Here is a 17,449-nt window from a genome sequence, read left to right on the forward strand (position 1 = left end):
ATGTTCCCATGTTAACACCTTCACAGCAGTGGTTCCCTTTACCTGCAAGCACTCCTCTACGGATCTGTATACGTCAGTCTTTGCTCATCAGTAAAAGTTAGGAGTGACTGGCCTTGTTTAAGATAACCAGAGCCCGCCATTAGCACTTCTAATCACATATCCTGACTTACTTTTAAAACTCCATAGCAATTCTTACCGATGCAAAAGTCACAGCCTTTTCCTGTAGACATCCAGATGATAAATGTTTTAGCCTTTATGGGCCACACATTCTCTGTTACAATAATTCAGCTTTGACATGGCAGCTTACAAGCAGTCACAGACAACATGTAAACCAATGGTTGTATTCCAATAAAACTTTATTTACAAAAACAAGTAGAGGTTTAGATCTGGTCGCCGGACTACAGCTCGCTGGGCCCTGGTCTTACAAAATACTTAGTTTAGTTGTGTATTATTTATTTCTTCATACTTCAGAGCTGAGGCAAAATCTATTAGGGCAAGGATTTTTTTTTTTTTGCTGATGTATCTTAAGCACTGAGAAGGGTGCCTGACCATATACATTTAGCAATTTCTTAAATTCTTAGATACTGATGCATACATTAGAAAAACTCAAGTTTATTCATTGCGTAATCATGGAGCTTTAACAGTGTACTGATCACTATGATAAATTTAGAATAAAGATAATATACATCTGTAGTTTCAAACTTAAGGGGAATTAGAAGTGTGATAAAAAAAATGTAGGGTTTTATTTATATATCTTACAAGTGTTCAGGGAAGAGGCCTCCACACAGGGTGGGGTGGGCAATAGAAAAAAATGGAATATTATACATTTTTGAAGGATAAGAGAAGCGTTCTGGAGTCTACAGCAGAGGACAGCAAACGGCAGCCCGTGAGCCAAATCTCAACAACTTTCTGCCCTTACAGAGTCTTAGTGAAATGCAGCCACACCCATTCACCTACACATCCTCCATAGCTTCTAGAGGTTGGATAGTTGTGACCGAAACCACGGAGCTCACAAGTCCCCCAATATTTACTAACTAACACTTCACAGAAAAAGACCCTGGTCTACAGAATTGAATCCGTTAACGTCAAATCAATGGTTACAAAGTAAAGGCCCGGGGGAAAAAAAAGACAAGAGTTCTTTTCCTCAAGACAGTTTTTTGATAAACTGCCACATCAAAGGAAGCAAGGTTCTCAAAGGAAAGGTTTCCCCAGAAGTTCCATGTATTCCTTGACGTGCCAATCCCTATCGCATTAAAGACAGCCACAGATTTAAATCACAACAAAGCAGACGTAAATTTTCAATAGAACGTCATATGCTATACACCTGGTTATTTTCTGATACAAGTCCACTAAGCACGTCAGGAGACCACAGCCATAGTGTTGCTATTTTATGAAGAGGAGATACTGTTATAGTGTATATATTTCTCCTATTTCTGAGCCCCCCCCCAAATAGACATTTGAGATGGAACACTTTCAAATAACTGTTGCAAAGTCAATAACTTCCAAGAATGAAAAGTTCATTTTTTTCAGACCATTGATCTTTCCGCATCTCTGGAAATACATGAGGAAGTTGGTTATTTAGCATCACTGAGAAGAGCCCCTCAGAAGGCTGTCGAAGGTTATTACCTGTTTCCTCTAGGATGTCTTGGTCCGAGGCCATCCCACCATGACAAAGCTCCACAGAGATACATGGTGTTTTTGGCCAATATCATGTATCGTGACTAAGACATGGCCACCTCCCCATTTGGAAAGGGGTCCTGATAACACACCCCTTCTCCACTAAGACCATCCCTCAACAACGATGCCCTGGTAACAGCCTGCACCAGAATATGTTCTCCCCACAAATATGAAACCAGGTCAGGGCTGAAACAATGGGTTCCTTCCCATGCAGCCCTGGTCCATGGGATGTCTCTCTGGGTCTGGCCCAGCCACACTTCTCTTTGGGAAAGTGAGGATCTGAGAGATTTTACGGACCCTTCTTCTTAGCTGAAGTGTTTTGCCAAAAAATTTTACCCTGCTCTATTTCTAAAGCTCTGCAGAAGTAAAGGCTGTGCAGTCCTAACGGTGCCTTCAGTCACAGGTCAGCTCATCAGCCCATAAATGAGAACCCTGTCACTGAGTCCTCTCCCCTCTATGCATGGGTTTTCTCTTCTAATGACCTCGTCCTCCCACTGCAGACTCCTCTGTGGTTCATTTTTGGAGGTTGGGAGGGAGGGGTATTTGTCTTGTAATCAAAAACTAACTAAACAGAATGAAATGAGGGTCATGTATGCCTTTAGAATAATCAGAAGATAAGAATATTTCAGAAACTTGCCTCATTCCCCTATGACTGAGACTGTGACAACTTTAGCCACATGGGAAAATAAAAAGCTGATCAAAGTAAAAAAATATTTTTACCCTGCTCTTGTGCTGCATTGTTGAGAGCGCACGTTTCCTTTGCCCAGTGCACAGCCACCTCCACTACCCAAACTCTTACATGGTAGAAACGTGGTCACCCAAGGAAGCCACCAGGACACTTACTCCAGCTCCTGTAATTTACAGGTTGGAAACATCAAGGGCAGCGTTAAAATGCTTACTCCAAGATTTTCTAGCAAGTTCACACCCAGATCAAGATGCTTTAGAGTTTTGCTGAGCATCAGAACTCTCCCAATGGATATGCAACCAGTTTTAGTGAGACAGCAGAAGAGCAACCTGCGTGGAATCACAGAGAGCACCAAGTCAGTAACAGTTTGACCACCTGAAAAAAGATCTGATGTAACCACCCATCCACAATCTACATGAGTTTCTTTGTCTTCAGCTACCAGAGCCCCAAATCCTTGTTGGGAAGGGGAAATAAAAATTACCTGAAATAGTGAAGAGGGTGAAACTCAGAATGGATCAAATGAAACAGGGTGTGAGAAAAATCAAGTTCCTTCTTCAATTAATCTGATAACCTTGGAGAAATTACTTCTATAACTTGGTCTCCTCCTTACTTTGATATGGCATATCTGGTTATATTTAGTCCCAAAGTGATTTTCAACTTTTAAATTCTACCATTCTGAAGGAGTTCATTGGCTGCTGAAATTATATGAACCTCTGAAAGTCTTGAAAACAGATGAAAGGTAAGGACAGAAAGCATTCCTGATGCCCTTTGGTTCTGGACTTGCAGCCCCATTTTTGAGGTATTTATGGCTTCCATTTTAATTGGTTGGCAACATTCAGGAGCTGAAGCATTTCCAAGTTGGGTTTCTAGATTCTGTTTTTTAAACAAATGGGTACCTTAGAAAGTTGTGTTCGTTTCAGGTGTACAGCAAAGTAGATCAGTTATGCATATACATCTATCAGTTTCTTTCCAGATTCTTTCCCCATGTGGATTATTACACAGTATGGAGTGGATTCCCCATTCTATAGAGTAGTTCCTTGTTACCTATTTTATATGTAATAGTGTGTCTATGTCAATCCAGACCCCTAATTTATCCCTTCTGTGCCTCATTTCCCCTTCAGTAACAATATATTTGATTTTAAATCTGTACTATATACTTTAAAAAGCTGGGAAGAACTGCCCTTGGTCTCCCCCATAGGAAAAGGCTGTGCTGGAGTGGGGTTGGCCAAGTACACCCAGAGGACTAAAACAAAAACAGAATATATACATCAATGGAACAGAAATAAACCCAAGAAATAAACCTACGAATAAACCCAAGCACCTATAGTCAACTCATCTATGACAAAGGAGGTAAAAACATACAGTGGAGGAAAAACAGTCTCTTCAATGAGTGGTGCTGAGAAAACTGGACAGCTACCTGTAAAACAGTGGAAATAGAACACTCTCTGATACCACACACACAAACAAACACAACGTGGATTAAAGACCTGAACGTACAGCCAGATACTCTAAAATTTCTAGAGGAAAACACAGGCAGAATGCTCTTTAACATAAATCACAGCAGCATCTTGTTTGATCCACCACCTCCTAGAATAATGATAATAAAAACAAAAATAAATAAATGAGACCTAACTGAACTCAAAAGCTTTTGCACAGAAAAGTAAACCATTAAACAAACTAAAAGATGGCCCACAGAATTGGAGGAAATCTTTGCAAAGGATGCAACAGACAAAGACCTAATCTCCAAAATATACAAACAGCTCATACACTCAACAACAACAACAAAAGGCAAACAACCCAATTGAAAAATGGGCAGAAGACCTAAATAGATGTTTCTCGAAGATATACCAACTGCCAACAGGCACATAAAAAATGCTCAACATCACTAATTACTGTTAGAGAAATACAACTCAAATCTACAATAAGATACCATCTCACACCAGTCATTATGGCCATCATTAAAAGTCTACAAATAGCAAATGCTGGAGAGTGTGTGGAGAAAAGGGAACCCTCCTTCACTGTTGGTGGCAATGAAAATTGGTACAACCACTATGGAAAACAGTATGAAGGTTCCTCAGAAAACTAAATATATAACTACCATATGACCTGGTCATCTCACTCCTGGGCATATATCTGGACAAAACTATAATTCAAAAGGATATGTGCACCCCTATGTTCATTGCAGCACCATTCACAATAGCTAAGACATGGAAACAACCTAAATGTCCACTGACCGATGAATGGATTAAGATGTGGTCCATATACACAATGGAATACTACTCAGCCCTAAAAAGGACAGCATAATGCCATTTGCAGCAAGATGGATGGAACTAAAGATTCTCATACTAAGTGAAGTAAATCACAAAGAGAAAGACAAAAACCATATGATATTACTTATATGTGGAATCAAAAACATGGCACAAATGATCCTATCTACAAAACAGAAATAGATCACAGATGTGGAGAACAGACTTACTGTTACCAGGGGGCAGGAGGGATCAGTGGGAAGGAAGGGGAGTTTAGGGTTGATAGATGCCAACTATTACATTTAGAATGGATAAGCAGTGGGGCCCTACTGTACAGAATAGGAAACTATGTCCAATCTCTTGGGGTAGAACATGATTGAAGATTGTATGAGAAAAAGAATACATATATATTCTTATATATATACTATTAATAACTTATTTTAATGTTATATATATTATTTTATTCATATATATATATATATAAAAGAATACATACATGCTTGGGTCACTATGCTATGCAGCAGAAACTGACACAACACTGTAAATTAACTATATTTTTTTTAAAAAGGAGAATTGTTTCAGTCCTGGTTGTCATGATTTGAAATCTGAGTTATGAAAAGATTACATTCTCAATGATTTAGGAATTTGGGGGTTGCATATAAGAGATCATGTCCTTAAATACACTGAGCTACTTACTCTGTTTTGTTTCCTGACCATTTCTGCCCTTTTATGTTTTTTGTACCGTCATGCCTTCATCTTGCCACATTCTGACATCTTGCACCATGCCTCAACCGGCTGAGATAATCCACTCTTCTAGCAACTTTTCCAGAATGGAGAGAGATCATATGCAACCACAACAAGTAAGAAGTGTGACCATAGCTCATCATCTGCCACCTTGGAAGAGGCAGAAACTAGACAGAAGCAATCCCTATTGCAAGGCTATCAAGCACCCCAGCTCCTTTCCGTGGCATTCTTCCTCGTGCCCCAGCAAGACATTCCGTATGACACCTGGCACATTGATTATCGTTCAAGTAACTACAGGTGCGCTGTTCTTACCAAGTCAGTTGCTATGGCCCAGATGGGTTTAGAAACTACTTGGCACCCTATTTAACTCTCTCTCCAAATCCCTAAGATCGGAAATGCTATGCCTTCACTCTCCAGACTGTGAGGTGCAGGTTGAGGAAATCTAAATAGATTTTTGCCAGCCCTGTGGTACACGTTATTTATCCTTCCAGAACAAGAACCCAGACCTGTCCGACTCCAAATACCATGCCTTCACCTATTATGCTTTGCTGAACCTCACCCCCCACTCCCCACCACATTGTGTTTGGCCATAGGCCTCACTATTTATAGCAAAATGTAAGCTTCTGCATGGTAGGCTTGTCCATGCTGACTTACACCAGTGACTCAAGAGTACAGTCTGGATGGAGCAAAGCATTGCATAGAATTTTCACCCCTTCATTTTTCAATGGATTGTTGGATAAGGTCAGTTTCTTCAAGTTCTTGCTCTTGATGAGGAGTGAGGCAATTTCTTGACATTCGCTAGCTTTCAAATCACATTTCATCAAGCTGCAAGAGGAATACATACAGAGAAAATGAGGCTGCTCAGTTTTTCAAGCCATCCCTCTTTCAACGTCAAACGCCCCCAAAGAAGTGGGAGGACAGGAACTTTAAATGGGAGTTAACTGGATCTCTGCTTCTCATCTTTCTGCAGACCAGCCCTCAAAGTTCCCATTTGGGTAAATTTGAAGATCCAAGAAACGCCATGACTATGAACTTCAGTATCTTGCATCCATCTCTACAGAACATCCATCACTGTTTCAGAACTCTAAGTCAGGAATCAAACTACACACCTCATCAGGACACCCAGCTATCCATCACATTTGCAGACTGCTGATTTTTTTTTCTACATAGCCTGTAATGTCCTACATGATTTGACCTTGGAATACCTTTCTGACTTTGGCAAACTTTCTACACATTGTTCACTCTAGTTCACCCTCCCTGGTCCTCTCACTCTTGTTCATCCTCCAAACACATTCCTGCTTTAGCTCCTCTGCTCTTGCCATCGTCTTTGCTAAATAAGTTTCCCTTAGGTATCTGCATGGTTGGCTCTCTCACTTTCTTAAGTCTGTCACTCAAAGTTCACTTCTTTCATGAGAACCTTGCTGATCATCGTATATTCAACTAACACATACTGTCTACCATATTTCAGGCATTGTGCTAAGTTCCTAGGATAGAGCAGAGAACCAGAAGAAATGTGACTAAATTCTACTGAGTAGAAATAAATGATTAAATGTGCATTGTGTCCAGTAGGTAATCAGTTCTATTTTTTTAATCAAGGTAAATAAAGAGAAAGGGAAGTAGCTATTCAACTTTTAGGTGGAGTAGCCAGTGAGAAAAGTACCAATAAATAAGGTAGCATTTGAGCAGAAATAAGAGAACTAAGATGGCATGTTCCAGATCTCCAGGAGGAGAGACTCTCTAGAGGAAATAAGTGCAAAGGTGAACAGCCAAGAGTAGGCTTGGTGGTTCAAAGTCCTACAAGACTGTCAATACAGATACAACACAATCAGTGAATAGAGGAGAGGAAGGAGAGGGCTGACCAGTGATACCCACTGTGAAATGATGGATTTTATTTTGAGTGAGATTGAAGATTGGAGATGAGAAGACAGAAAAGTGGCAAATCGGACCTAAATTGAAAATTAAAATTGCGCTTCTACTCTGTTTTCCAAGTGGCAGACAAAAGTAGAGACAGAAAACTGGTAAAAGAACATTGGAGTAGTTCAGATAAGAGATGACAGTGACTTCAGCTACCATGCCTATCAGCAAAGGGATCAAGAAGTAGTCAGATGGATCCATTCTGATTGTAGACCTAACTAGTTTTACTAGCCACTAGAAGAGCTGTATTTGACATGTCTTTAGGATATCAAAGTAGAGATGTTGAGAAGTTTGTTAGGTACAAGTCTGAAATCGAGAGAGATATGTATGTCAACATGCATCTTGGAATCTTCAGCAGAAAGAGGCTAAAGGCATGTAAGTAGATGAGAACTCATAGAATGAACATCCAATGTGTTTAAGACGGCTTTGAAATTTCTTTGTGTGAACCAACTTTTTCAATTGTAGATCAGAGGAGTTGATGAAGATATGGTACATATATACAGTGGAATATTACTCAGCCATGAAAAAGAATGAAATAGTGCCATTTGCAGCAACATGGATGGACCTAGAGAATATCACACTAAATAAAGTAAGTCAGACAAAGACAAATATATATCCTTCACATGTGGAATCTAAAAAATGATACAAATGAACTTATTTACAAAACAGAAACAGACTCACAGTCTTTGAGAACAAGCTTGTGGTTAACAAAGGGTAAAAATAGTGGGGATGGATGGATTGGGAATTTGATATTGGCATATACACACTATTTTATATGAAATGGATGGTCAACAGGGACCTGCTATATGGAACAAGGAAATGTACTCAATATTCTGTGGTAACCAATATGGGAAAATAATCTGGAAAAGGATGGATATATGTATCTGTATAACTGACTCACTTTACTGTACAGCAGAAATTGGCACAACACTGTAAATCACACTTTAAAATGTTTTAAAATAAAAACTCCAAGTGTTTATGATAAAAAAAATTAGCATCAGAATGGTGTTCTGGGAATGTTAACTACATCACAGATTTTAAAGACAATACTCCCAAAAAAAGAGAGGAAAAAAATTAATAGTTTTTTCCAATCACTTACATATTGATATAATTTGATATGTTAATACATATTTTAGTAATATATATTAATTTACATTATTTAATAATATAATAATAATTTGATTTTGCCTGTTTCATTTTACTTTTTTAATGTAATTACTCAAAGAAGTTAATTATCTTTGTGGCTTGCACAGTATTTCCACCAGGTAGGCTCTAAGATTTGATCAGGGTGGTCTATGTCCAAAAATGGGAAAAAAGAGAAAGATGATTGGAGAAATATGGGTCACAGAAATGAGAAGCCGAGTTGTAGAAAAGGTCATCCATGTAGAAATTGAAATCATCCACAATGATGGGAATAATGTTGGTGGGAGAGATATAAGCCATGTGCTTAAGATTTCCAAGGAACGGGTATCAAGGAGAAGTAGCAGGTGGTGTTACACAAGCATACTTTTCTGCACACTGATATTTAGCCATTCCTCTAATATACTACGAGAATTCAGCAGGGCAGTGACTCACCTCAGATGCTGTATTCTGCAGACTGGATTCTCCAAGACCTCACCTAAAAGTGAAAACATTTTTAGGGAATGGGGCACACAATTCAGGCTCAGGAACTTCAGATTCGGGTTATAAACAATAGCCCTGAACACATCTTCAAATCTGGTACCAACTGAGAGGTATGATAACCTGCAGAAGACAAAATAACGGGAGAGTTACACTTGAGGTCCGACACGGAATATGCACTTCTGTACAGCGTAGGAAACTATGTCCAATGTCTTGGGGTAGAACATGAGAGTATGAAAAAAATAATAATAAAGTAAAATACCTAGGAATGAAACTACCTAAAGAGACACGAGACCTGCACTCTGAAAACTATGATGCCGATGAAAGAAATCAAAGATGACACAAACAGATGGAAAGATAGAGTATGCTCTTGAATTGGAAGAATCAATATGTCAGAATGACTATATTATCCAAGGCAATCTACATATTGAATGCAATACCTGTCAAATTACCAATGACATTCTTTGCAGAACTAGAACAAAATATTTTAAAATTTGTGTGGAAACACAAAAGATCCTGAATGCTGAAAATGAAAAAGAATGTATACATGTTTGTGTAACTGAGTCACCATGCTGTACACTAGAAAAAAATAATGTATTGGAGAAATAAAATTTAAAAAGTAAATACATTTAAGAAAAGAAAAAGAAAAACAGAAATGGAGGACCAGGGCTCCCTGGCTTCAGGCTACACTACAAAGCTACAGTCCTCAAAACAGTAAGGTACTGGCACCAAAAACAGAAATAGATTTCAATGAAACAGGATAGAAAGCCCAGAAACAACCCAAACACCTATGGTCAACTATTCTATGACAATGGAGGCAAGACCTTATAGTGGAGAACAGACAGTCTCTTCAGTAAGTGGTACTGGGAAAACTGGACAGCTACATGTAAAAGAATGAAATTAGAACATTCTCTGCATCATTTTTCCTGCCTACTCTACTTCCTATCAGAACAGATCCTAAGTGTGGATCATTTCCTCAAGTAATACTCTCCATTTTAGACTCCCAGTCAGGTCACAGAGTTTCAACTAATTTTAAAATCAGGTTTCCCCATTGGAAATAATCTGGGTTTATCATGTGTTTACCACATTGAACTTCCTGTAAGCACTATGCAAAGTGATGCTAAGAAAATACACACACCCGCATGCAAAATGAAACCATGCTTCTTCAACCATGGAATCAAAGGTCATAATATGCTAATAGTTAGGGGATCCACAGCATCTAACATGCATTAGGGATTCACAGTTTCATTGAAAAAAAGGAATCATTGAGCACTTTCCCCCAAGGAGAAGAATATCCGTCCCCCAAGAGAACAACCCAAAACAGGAAGATCCTGCCAGCTCTACCTCCGAAATAAAGGCAGCATCTTATCATTTCTCATCCTCTCTAGCACTACCTACCATGTGAACCACTATCTCCTCTCCTGGATCCTTCCAGAAACACTTTAATTGTTCCTCCTTTCACCTTTCCTACTAGTGACCGTCCACCTGCCAGAAACCACAGTGTTTGCTCAAAACCTTCAAAAGGCGTTTATCACTCAGAAAATCCAACATCTTGAGCAGGCAACACAGCTTCTTAACAATTTAGCCCCAGCAGCTCTGGGACCTCACTTCTGTTCTCTTTGCACATTCAGCTCAGTGCTTTGCCTTCTCTTACACTACAGGACACTTACACCACAGGGCATTTGAAATGTGCTCTCCCATGGCAGCCAAGTAGCCAACTTCCCTTCTTCCTTCGGGTACCAAATCAATCAACTCTCAGATAGTATTTCCCTGACCACCTTAAGGTTGCTTCTTTAACTTTGTGCCCCCTTGTACTACCTTTTTATTCATAGCATATTCCACTAACACCTAAAATGTTTATTGCACACTTACCATGCCATTTCAGAAAGCCAAGAATTGTTTTACCTATGCCAGTTATTCCTGCTTCCCCTCATATCCCAGTCATTACTGACTTGCAGTTGGGGCTCGTTAAATGTTTTTTGAATTAACAGATGGCCATACCACAGCTAAAATGCTCTACACCATCTCTCTCCTGGTTTACCTCCTCAAAACTGTCACCTTACTAACCCTGCTATCATCACACAGTGAAACCAGGCAGGGAAATTTTGCAAATTTTCATGTGAGAGGTGGAGGACTTTGCTAAGGTTGGTCATAAAGTAGAAAATGAGACGTGGTTAGATGTTTTAAGGACCCAGAAGCAGTGGTTTGGATATATTTTGGAAAGTTGGGGCTATCTCAGGGAAGGGGTGTGGACTGTGAAACCAAGTAGAGCTGAGGACACTTCTCAAGTTTGTCATGATTCCCTTGGAAGTTGAAGGGCAACATCTAAGCAACAGCTTTTGTCATTACCCCTCCAAGGGCCACATGGAGAGAAGGGTTAGGAACCCACAAATGCTCCTCTGGTAGACTCAAGATTACTAGGGACAGAGTATGTTCCCCTGGGTACTGGAGATAACTATCTTTGAAGTAACTTGAAATTAAACAAGGAGAGACATGAAAAAGACTGTAAAAACTGGCCAACCTCAGTTTAGGACTGATGATTCTGTGATAAATTCAAATGCAGAACACACATGGAAGGCCCCTTTAAATTCAGTCCCAACCTACATGGGAAGTTAGTAGGAGCTGAATGTGTCTCACATTTTGCTGTTTCTGAAGCCCTCACCCAGTTCTTCTCTTGACCCCTCTTCCCCAAACAATTTTCTTCCCATCTCTGCTCCTGTTGCAACAAAGCTACTCAAAATTATGCAGTTCTCCTCTCACCGTTGCCTTTTGCAATCAGGATTTTCCATCACTCCCCTTCTAAAACTGTTCTTGGCCACCAAAGACCTCCTCATTATTAACTTGAAAAGTTCTCATCTCTCCCATCCTGACACTGTCAGGTGTTCCTGCTTTAATACTCTCACTTCGCTTGAAGGATACCAGTCTTTACTTTTCCTCTTAGCCTAATGACCACCTCTCAGACTTCTTTGCTGATTCCTGACTTTCTGCCCAACCATGGAATGCTGGAGAAGACGGAATCAGTCATTGAATTCTTCCTTCCCCCAAAGAAATTCTTATCCTCGGTGAAATCATCAGTCTTTGGCTTTAACTATTGCATATTTACATAGTAATTTCACACTAATACACGCACACGACATAATCATTTTCAGCTCAGGGATCCTCACGCTGTTATTTAGATTTCTAACAGACATCTGAGATTTATGTCCAACAGTGTCATACTGACATCCCTCCAAATCTTGACCCAGTCATGTATTTTTCCCATCTCAGTATCAACTCAGTCCTGCCAGATTTTTAAACCAAAGGTCTCGGGAGCCATCAATTGCTCTCTTATATTCTATATCCCAGTGATCCAAGAACCCTCCTCTGCCAGTATTCACCCAGTATCTGGCACCCCACCAACCTCTGCTGCTTACACCCTCATCAGATATGCCATTGATGCTTACCTGAAAACTTCCCCTGATTTCTCCAAGTCTCCCTTACATTCCTGATGTATTTGAACATGGTAGTCAGAATAAACCTCTTAAAATGCAAGTCACATTATCGTTGCTCTAACCCCCAACCACACCTAACGTCGCTCCAGAACCTCGAGTCCTGACACTGGCTAACCATGCTTGTGATCTTGACTTACAAGCCTGGGAGCGCTTTGCCTGGTGCCCTTCCACTCTTCTGCTAGTCCAACCGCATGGGTCTCTGATATTCTCTGAACATATCCAGCCTTTGCTCCAATGATCCCTTCCACCAACCATGCTCTATGACCAGTGGTTTATCTGACTCATTCCTTCTCTCAACAGCTCAAGTCTTTGTTCAAATCTTACCTTACTATGCATCTATTACTGAAGCCCGTCCCCTCCACCACTCAGACACCCCCTTTAGACTCCTTTTCTTGCTATTCTTTCCCCAATAGTTAACCTCAAACATATTAAAAATACATGTTTTTATTACGTTTGCCTTTTTTTCTATCCCATCAGAAAAGTAAGGACACTTGCCCCCACCTCAACTCAACTGACGTATCCCAAGTGCCTAGACTAGCACCTGAAACAACACGGGCATTCTTCTTGGATGAAAAGAAGGCTAAGCCTCAGACTCAGGTGAATGTTAGATTACCAGTGACTGTTTTGGCAAGGGACGTATTTTCCCATTGATTCTAATGCACTTCTATGGAATCAGCTGTTAGACTCCTACCCTGAACCATTTTTGCGTTTATCCTTAGAATAAGTCTTTTGTTTGTTTTACAATTTATCACTGCTTCTAAGAATAGATACTGGCTTCTTGGTCCTCCTTTGCAACTACGTGAAACTACCTCAGGACCAAATGAACAGGTCAATGAGATGCAAACAGAAGTGACCCAAGTGGGGATTCTGGAAGGGCTTCATTAAGGAATCTCCTGAAACTTGAATGAGTGCCTTTCCCCCTCCTCCTCTTCCCTCTGCTTCCTGCCTGGAAGGTGGGCACAATGCCTGGGGCACAAAGTCATCTTCGTCATAGAAGCACTAAAGACAACTGAGGAATAATACGGGGGCGGAGGCTAGACCATGATGAATCTGAATGTACACCTGCCATGAGCTTCTTACCTCCAGACTTTCCATAAGAGTGGAGAATGGGGGAGGGCTTCCGCTTCATGTGGTTGAACATAATCCAGAGTAAGGTGGCTTTTTTTTGCCCAGATAACTTGTGATTCATCAGCATCTGAATTGATTATCTTATTAAAATGTTATAGCCCCCACCCTGAATATACGGAAGTTTCTGAACCAGGAACTGAATACAAACCATGGCTGTGACCTATGCTAAAGCTGTGGCAACACCAGATCCTTTAACCCACTGTACCAGGCAAGGGATTGAACCCATACCTCTGCAGCAACCTGAGCCCCTGAAGTCAGATTCTTAACCCACTGCACTACCGCAGGAACACCTCAATTATCTTTTTAAGGTATAACTGATATAAAGCATGACATTAGTTTTGGGTGTACAACATAATTTGATATTGTATACATTGTGATAGGTCAGCTGTTTTCTGAAGATCCTACATCAATATCAGGGAGCGTCTCCCCACTTCATTCATCTGCCTCATTTCCCATTCCCAGCATTACCTTGATCATATGAGATCCTCATTGCTTTCTTGCACTATACTGTCCTCACCCAGAGAAGGAAAAGAGTAATACTATTATTCCAAGGGGAGCATCTAAGGTAAGAGTTGATAGAATACCTACTTGAGTGTTTGAAGGTGACAGCTGCCGTGTGTCAGAGCTTTGCACAGAACCCTCTCTGAGGTATCATCAAAGTCACTGTTACAAATTTCCAGTTCCTTGAGGTTCTCCTTGGTGTGGAGTAAATTGCAGAGGTCTCTCCAATAGACGAGGCTCCTCATTTTACTGCTTGAGGGAAAAATATAACTCTCTAGAGGAAAAAAATCAACTCCAGACATTTCATAGATGCATTAATAAGTATCTTGGGAGTACTTGTTTTCTGACTCAGACTTAACACCCAGCAGAAAGAAGCATAATGAAGCACTAAATATGGCATCCAGATCCACAAAAGTCGTTGTTGTGTCTCTAGGCAGGAAAGATCCAACATATTGAGGGCGTGTTGCATGTGACGATGTTAACTAAGAAACATCAAATTGATGACAAATTGATGACAAATGTTATGTACAACTGGGAACGCCCCTAAGTGATTTGTAAGACTGCTTTAAGTTAATCCACACAACAGGTCTGAAGAACTGAGGCGCAACCACTGCTTCTCAATGAAGCGAAGTGTGGGATTTAGCAATGTACAAAGGTATTTTTATTATCGCAACTGGATAAAGGGATTAAGTTCTACTGTTTTCTTTTGGGTGAAGGCCAGGGATACTATGCAATGGTTTACAATGCACAGGAAAGCTCCCACCACAAAGAGTTATCTGGCCCAAAATGTCAATAATACTGTTTACCCAGAAGTCCTGAGTTAAATGGAAGCAGAGAGATTTTTAAATCACTGGATCAATCAGAGGCTCTGCAGGACTCCACGTTCTGCATGGCCTTGAGATTCAGTGCTGTTACAGTCAACATGCAGAATTTGGGGAAGGTCTAAGAAATACAGGAAAGAATTTTTAGAAGACTCACCTAGGAGTTAGCATATGAGGCTCTTTGTTTTCAAAGATGCATTGAACACTCAACTTGAGTTTCTGTAGGAGACGGCAGTGCTCCAGACAATACAAGGAAACCATCAGATCTTTGTTTTCTTGAATATAAATGGTCACCTCGAGGAAAGAGTCCATAATCTGTTTCACAAATTCTTCATCCTGATTCTCGAAGAGACAATAAAACAAAGGCGTGTGGTGTTCCACTGTCTTTGGATGATCACCCACGTATTTCATTTTCTGTAGGAAGTATTTCTTGAGCTCTCCCGTCAACAGATTACAGCCAATGGATGTCTCGAGAATTTTTCTCCTCTTCTCATTCAGAAGACCAAAAATAGACGTGGTGATGGGGCTAAAGTCATTGTACCGTTCCCTTCTCTCTGGATACTTTTTGTTGGCTGAAGGGATCTGGCACTCACTCAGCAACATCATATACCCCACGGCTGCACAAAACTCCTGGATTTTCAAGTGTACGAAAGTATGGTGGTCGGTACAGTTGCTGCTTGGCAAAAGAATCCTCAGAGCCTTCAACGCAGAGACATCAGCCTTCGTCAGCCCAACACTCCTAAGATCTCCATCAGTGAAGTGCAGCGTGTCATGCCACAGCCCTTCTAGAGCCAGCAAGCAAAGACGTTCCAACAGGGTGCGGCGGCGCTGACTGGTCGTCATCCCAGCCCCAGATGTCAGTGTGTTGGCAAGAAAGTGGGCATATAAGTCGGTGAGTGTTTGGCATGAGAGTTTCCCCTCACCTCCCATCTCCACCTGCCGGTTTAGGGCAACACAGGTGATCCAGCACGAGACAGGTACTTGGCACAGGTTCACAAACATATCATTCTCTTGGACGAGCTTGAGGGCTCTCGCAGCCTTCTGACTGTCCTTAAAGAATAAGGCAAAGTACTTCTTCCTCTTTTCATCAGAAAACTTCAGTGTTATACAGTAATTCTTCTTCATTGATGCAGTCACAGCTGCCTTGCCATCCGGCCGTAAGGAGATGAGGAACAAGGAACCTGGAGCCATTTTTCTCTTGAACAAACTTGACAGGAGGACTGATACTGGCACGTGCTTTCTGCTGTCACTACACAAGGCAGATTCATCTACATTTAAGCTGGCGTCCACGTTGTCCATGTCCTCGAGAATAAAGAGGAGCTTCTGAGAATCAGACAGGATATCTGCAACAGGAGCCTGGCCACTGGGCCATTCCTTGGAAATCAGCTCAACCAAGCTGCTCTCAGACATCTGGTTTATTTCATGAGACGTGAGATGAACAATGTATGAGATGACATCTTTCCAAATATCACCGTGTGTCCACTGTAACAACACCACTTTCATAACCATCGTTTTTCCCGCTCCTTTCTCTCCTACCAGAAATACGTCTTTTGTGTAAAAAGTGCTCCTGGGGTCATATACAGTATCGAGTTTTCTGAGAACTTCTACTATTGTTTCTTCATAGAAGGTATTATGAACATTTTCGAAAAGGCATTTTTCCCACTGGAGTAGTATTTTATTCTTTATGAGAGCTTTGTGTGTTTCCCTGTTACCTAAGTTAGGGAACACAGGGCAGAAAAAAATGCAGAACGTGGGCAGAAGTTTAAGATACAAAAATATACATATATGTTCACCCATTATCTCTACTTATTAGCATTCATCGTAAAGAAACAGGTACAAGATATCTGCTATAACATTTGCAAAGAAGACTGTGTAGAGACAATAGAGACGATGGTGGAAAAATGGACAGAGCTCACCTCCTTCCACAAAAAATACATTTATGCATGGAACAATCCATGCATAACATCTACTGAACACTGACACAAGACATCAGACTTCCAAAAATACAAAAAAAAAAAAAAATGAAGCTGAGTGGGATAAGAGGGATGAGAAAGGAGAAATAGAAAAGGAGAGCAAGAGAAAGAAAGGAAAGAACCAGGATGCAACCTGCACCCCAGGGAGGAAGTTTTGAGGGAAAAAAGTTCCCACACCCCTGGTAACCCTCTCACCAGTGAGATCAGCCTGAACAGAGGGGAACTTTGGAGCCCAGAAAGAAAGAGCAGCAGGAGGTCTGCAAGGAGAAAAACAGAGTAAGCTATGCGGAGGGTCAGCAGTGCATTGCTGTGCGCCCCAGCATCATCCCCCAGGATGCAGAGGTCAGATTCAGGGAGATGACAAGGGTTGGATGGTGACACTGGAGGTGGGCTCAGAAGAAACCGGGTCCTGCCAGAGAGGCAAAGCACCATTGCGGGGGGCAGTCTATGAGAGGGGCATGGCTGCCATTAGAATCCCCCTTCTGTGAGCACTCTCAGGTGACAGGAAACCATCTACTAATGTGTGGGGTGGGTGTGAGCCTCTAGCACCACTGTGAGGTCTAGAGGCCAGCAGATGCTAGGAGACCAGTGGCAAGCTGGCACTGAGCCCTGCCTCTGAGATTCTGAAGTGCCTGGATTTTAGATACCT

At 41.0% G+C, this 17,449-nt stretch overlaps 1 protein-coding gene across 5 annotated transcripts in view; it reads right to left on the reverse strand.

Moving 5' to 3' along the window:
* Window positions 1–17,449, reverse strand: part of NLRP11 (NLR family pyrin domain containing 11) — a 77,887-nt gene that overhangs the window by 33,100 nt on the left and 27,338 nt on the right. For 4 of the 5 annotated variants that reach the window (XM_021095065.1, XM_021095067.1, XM_021095066.1 and 1 more), the window contains 5 exons: window positions 14,985–16,539; window positions 14,094–14,255; window positions 8,842–9,009; window positions 6,007–6,177; window positions 2,521–2,691 (listed from right to left, as the gene is read on the reverse strand). In XM_021095065.1, the coding sequence (XP_020950724.1) occupies window positions 2,521–2,691; window positions 6,007–6,177; window positions 8,842–9,009; window positions 14,094–14,255; window positions 14,985–16,539 (2,227 nt within the window). The remainder of the gene's footprint in view (window positions 1–2,520; window positions 2,692–6,006; window positions 6,178–8,841; window positions 9,010–14,093; window positions 14,256–14,984; window positions 16,540–17,449) is intronic. The other variant, XM_021095069.1, reaches the window with a different exon arrangement.

Source organism: Sus scrofa, chromosome 6 (assembly GCF_000003025.6).
Source record: "Sus scrofa isolate TJ Tabasco breed Duroc chromosome 6, Sscrofa11.1, whole genome shotgun sequence".
Taxonomy (NCBI): domain Eukaryota; kingdom Metazoa; phylum Chordata; class Mammalia; order Artiodactyla; family Suidae; genus Sus; species Sus scrofa.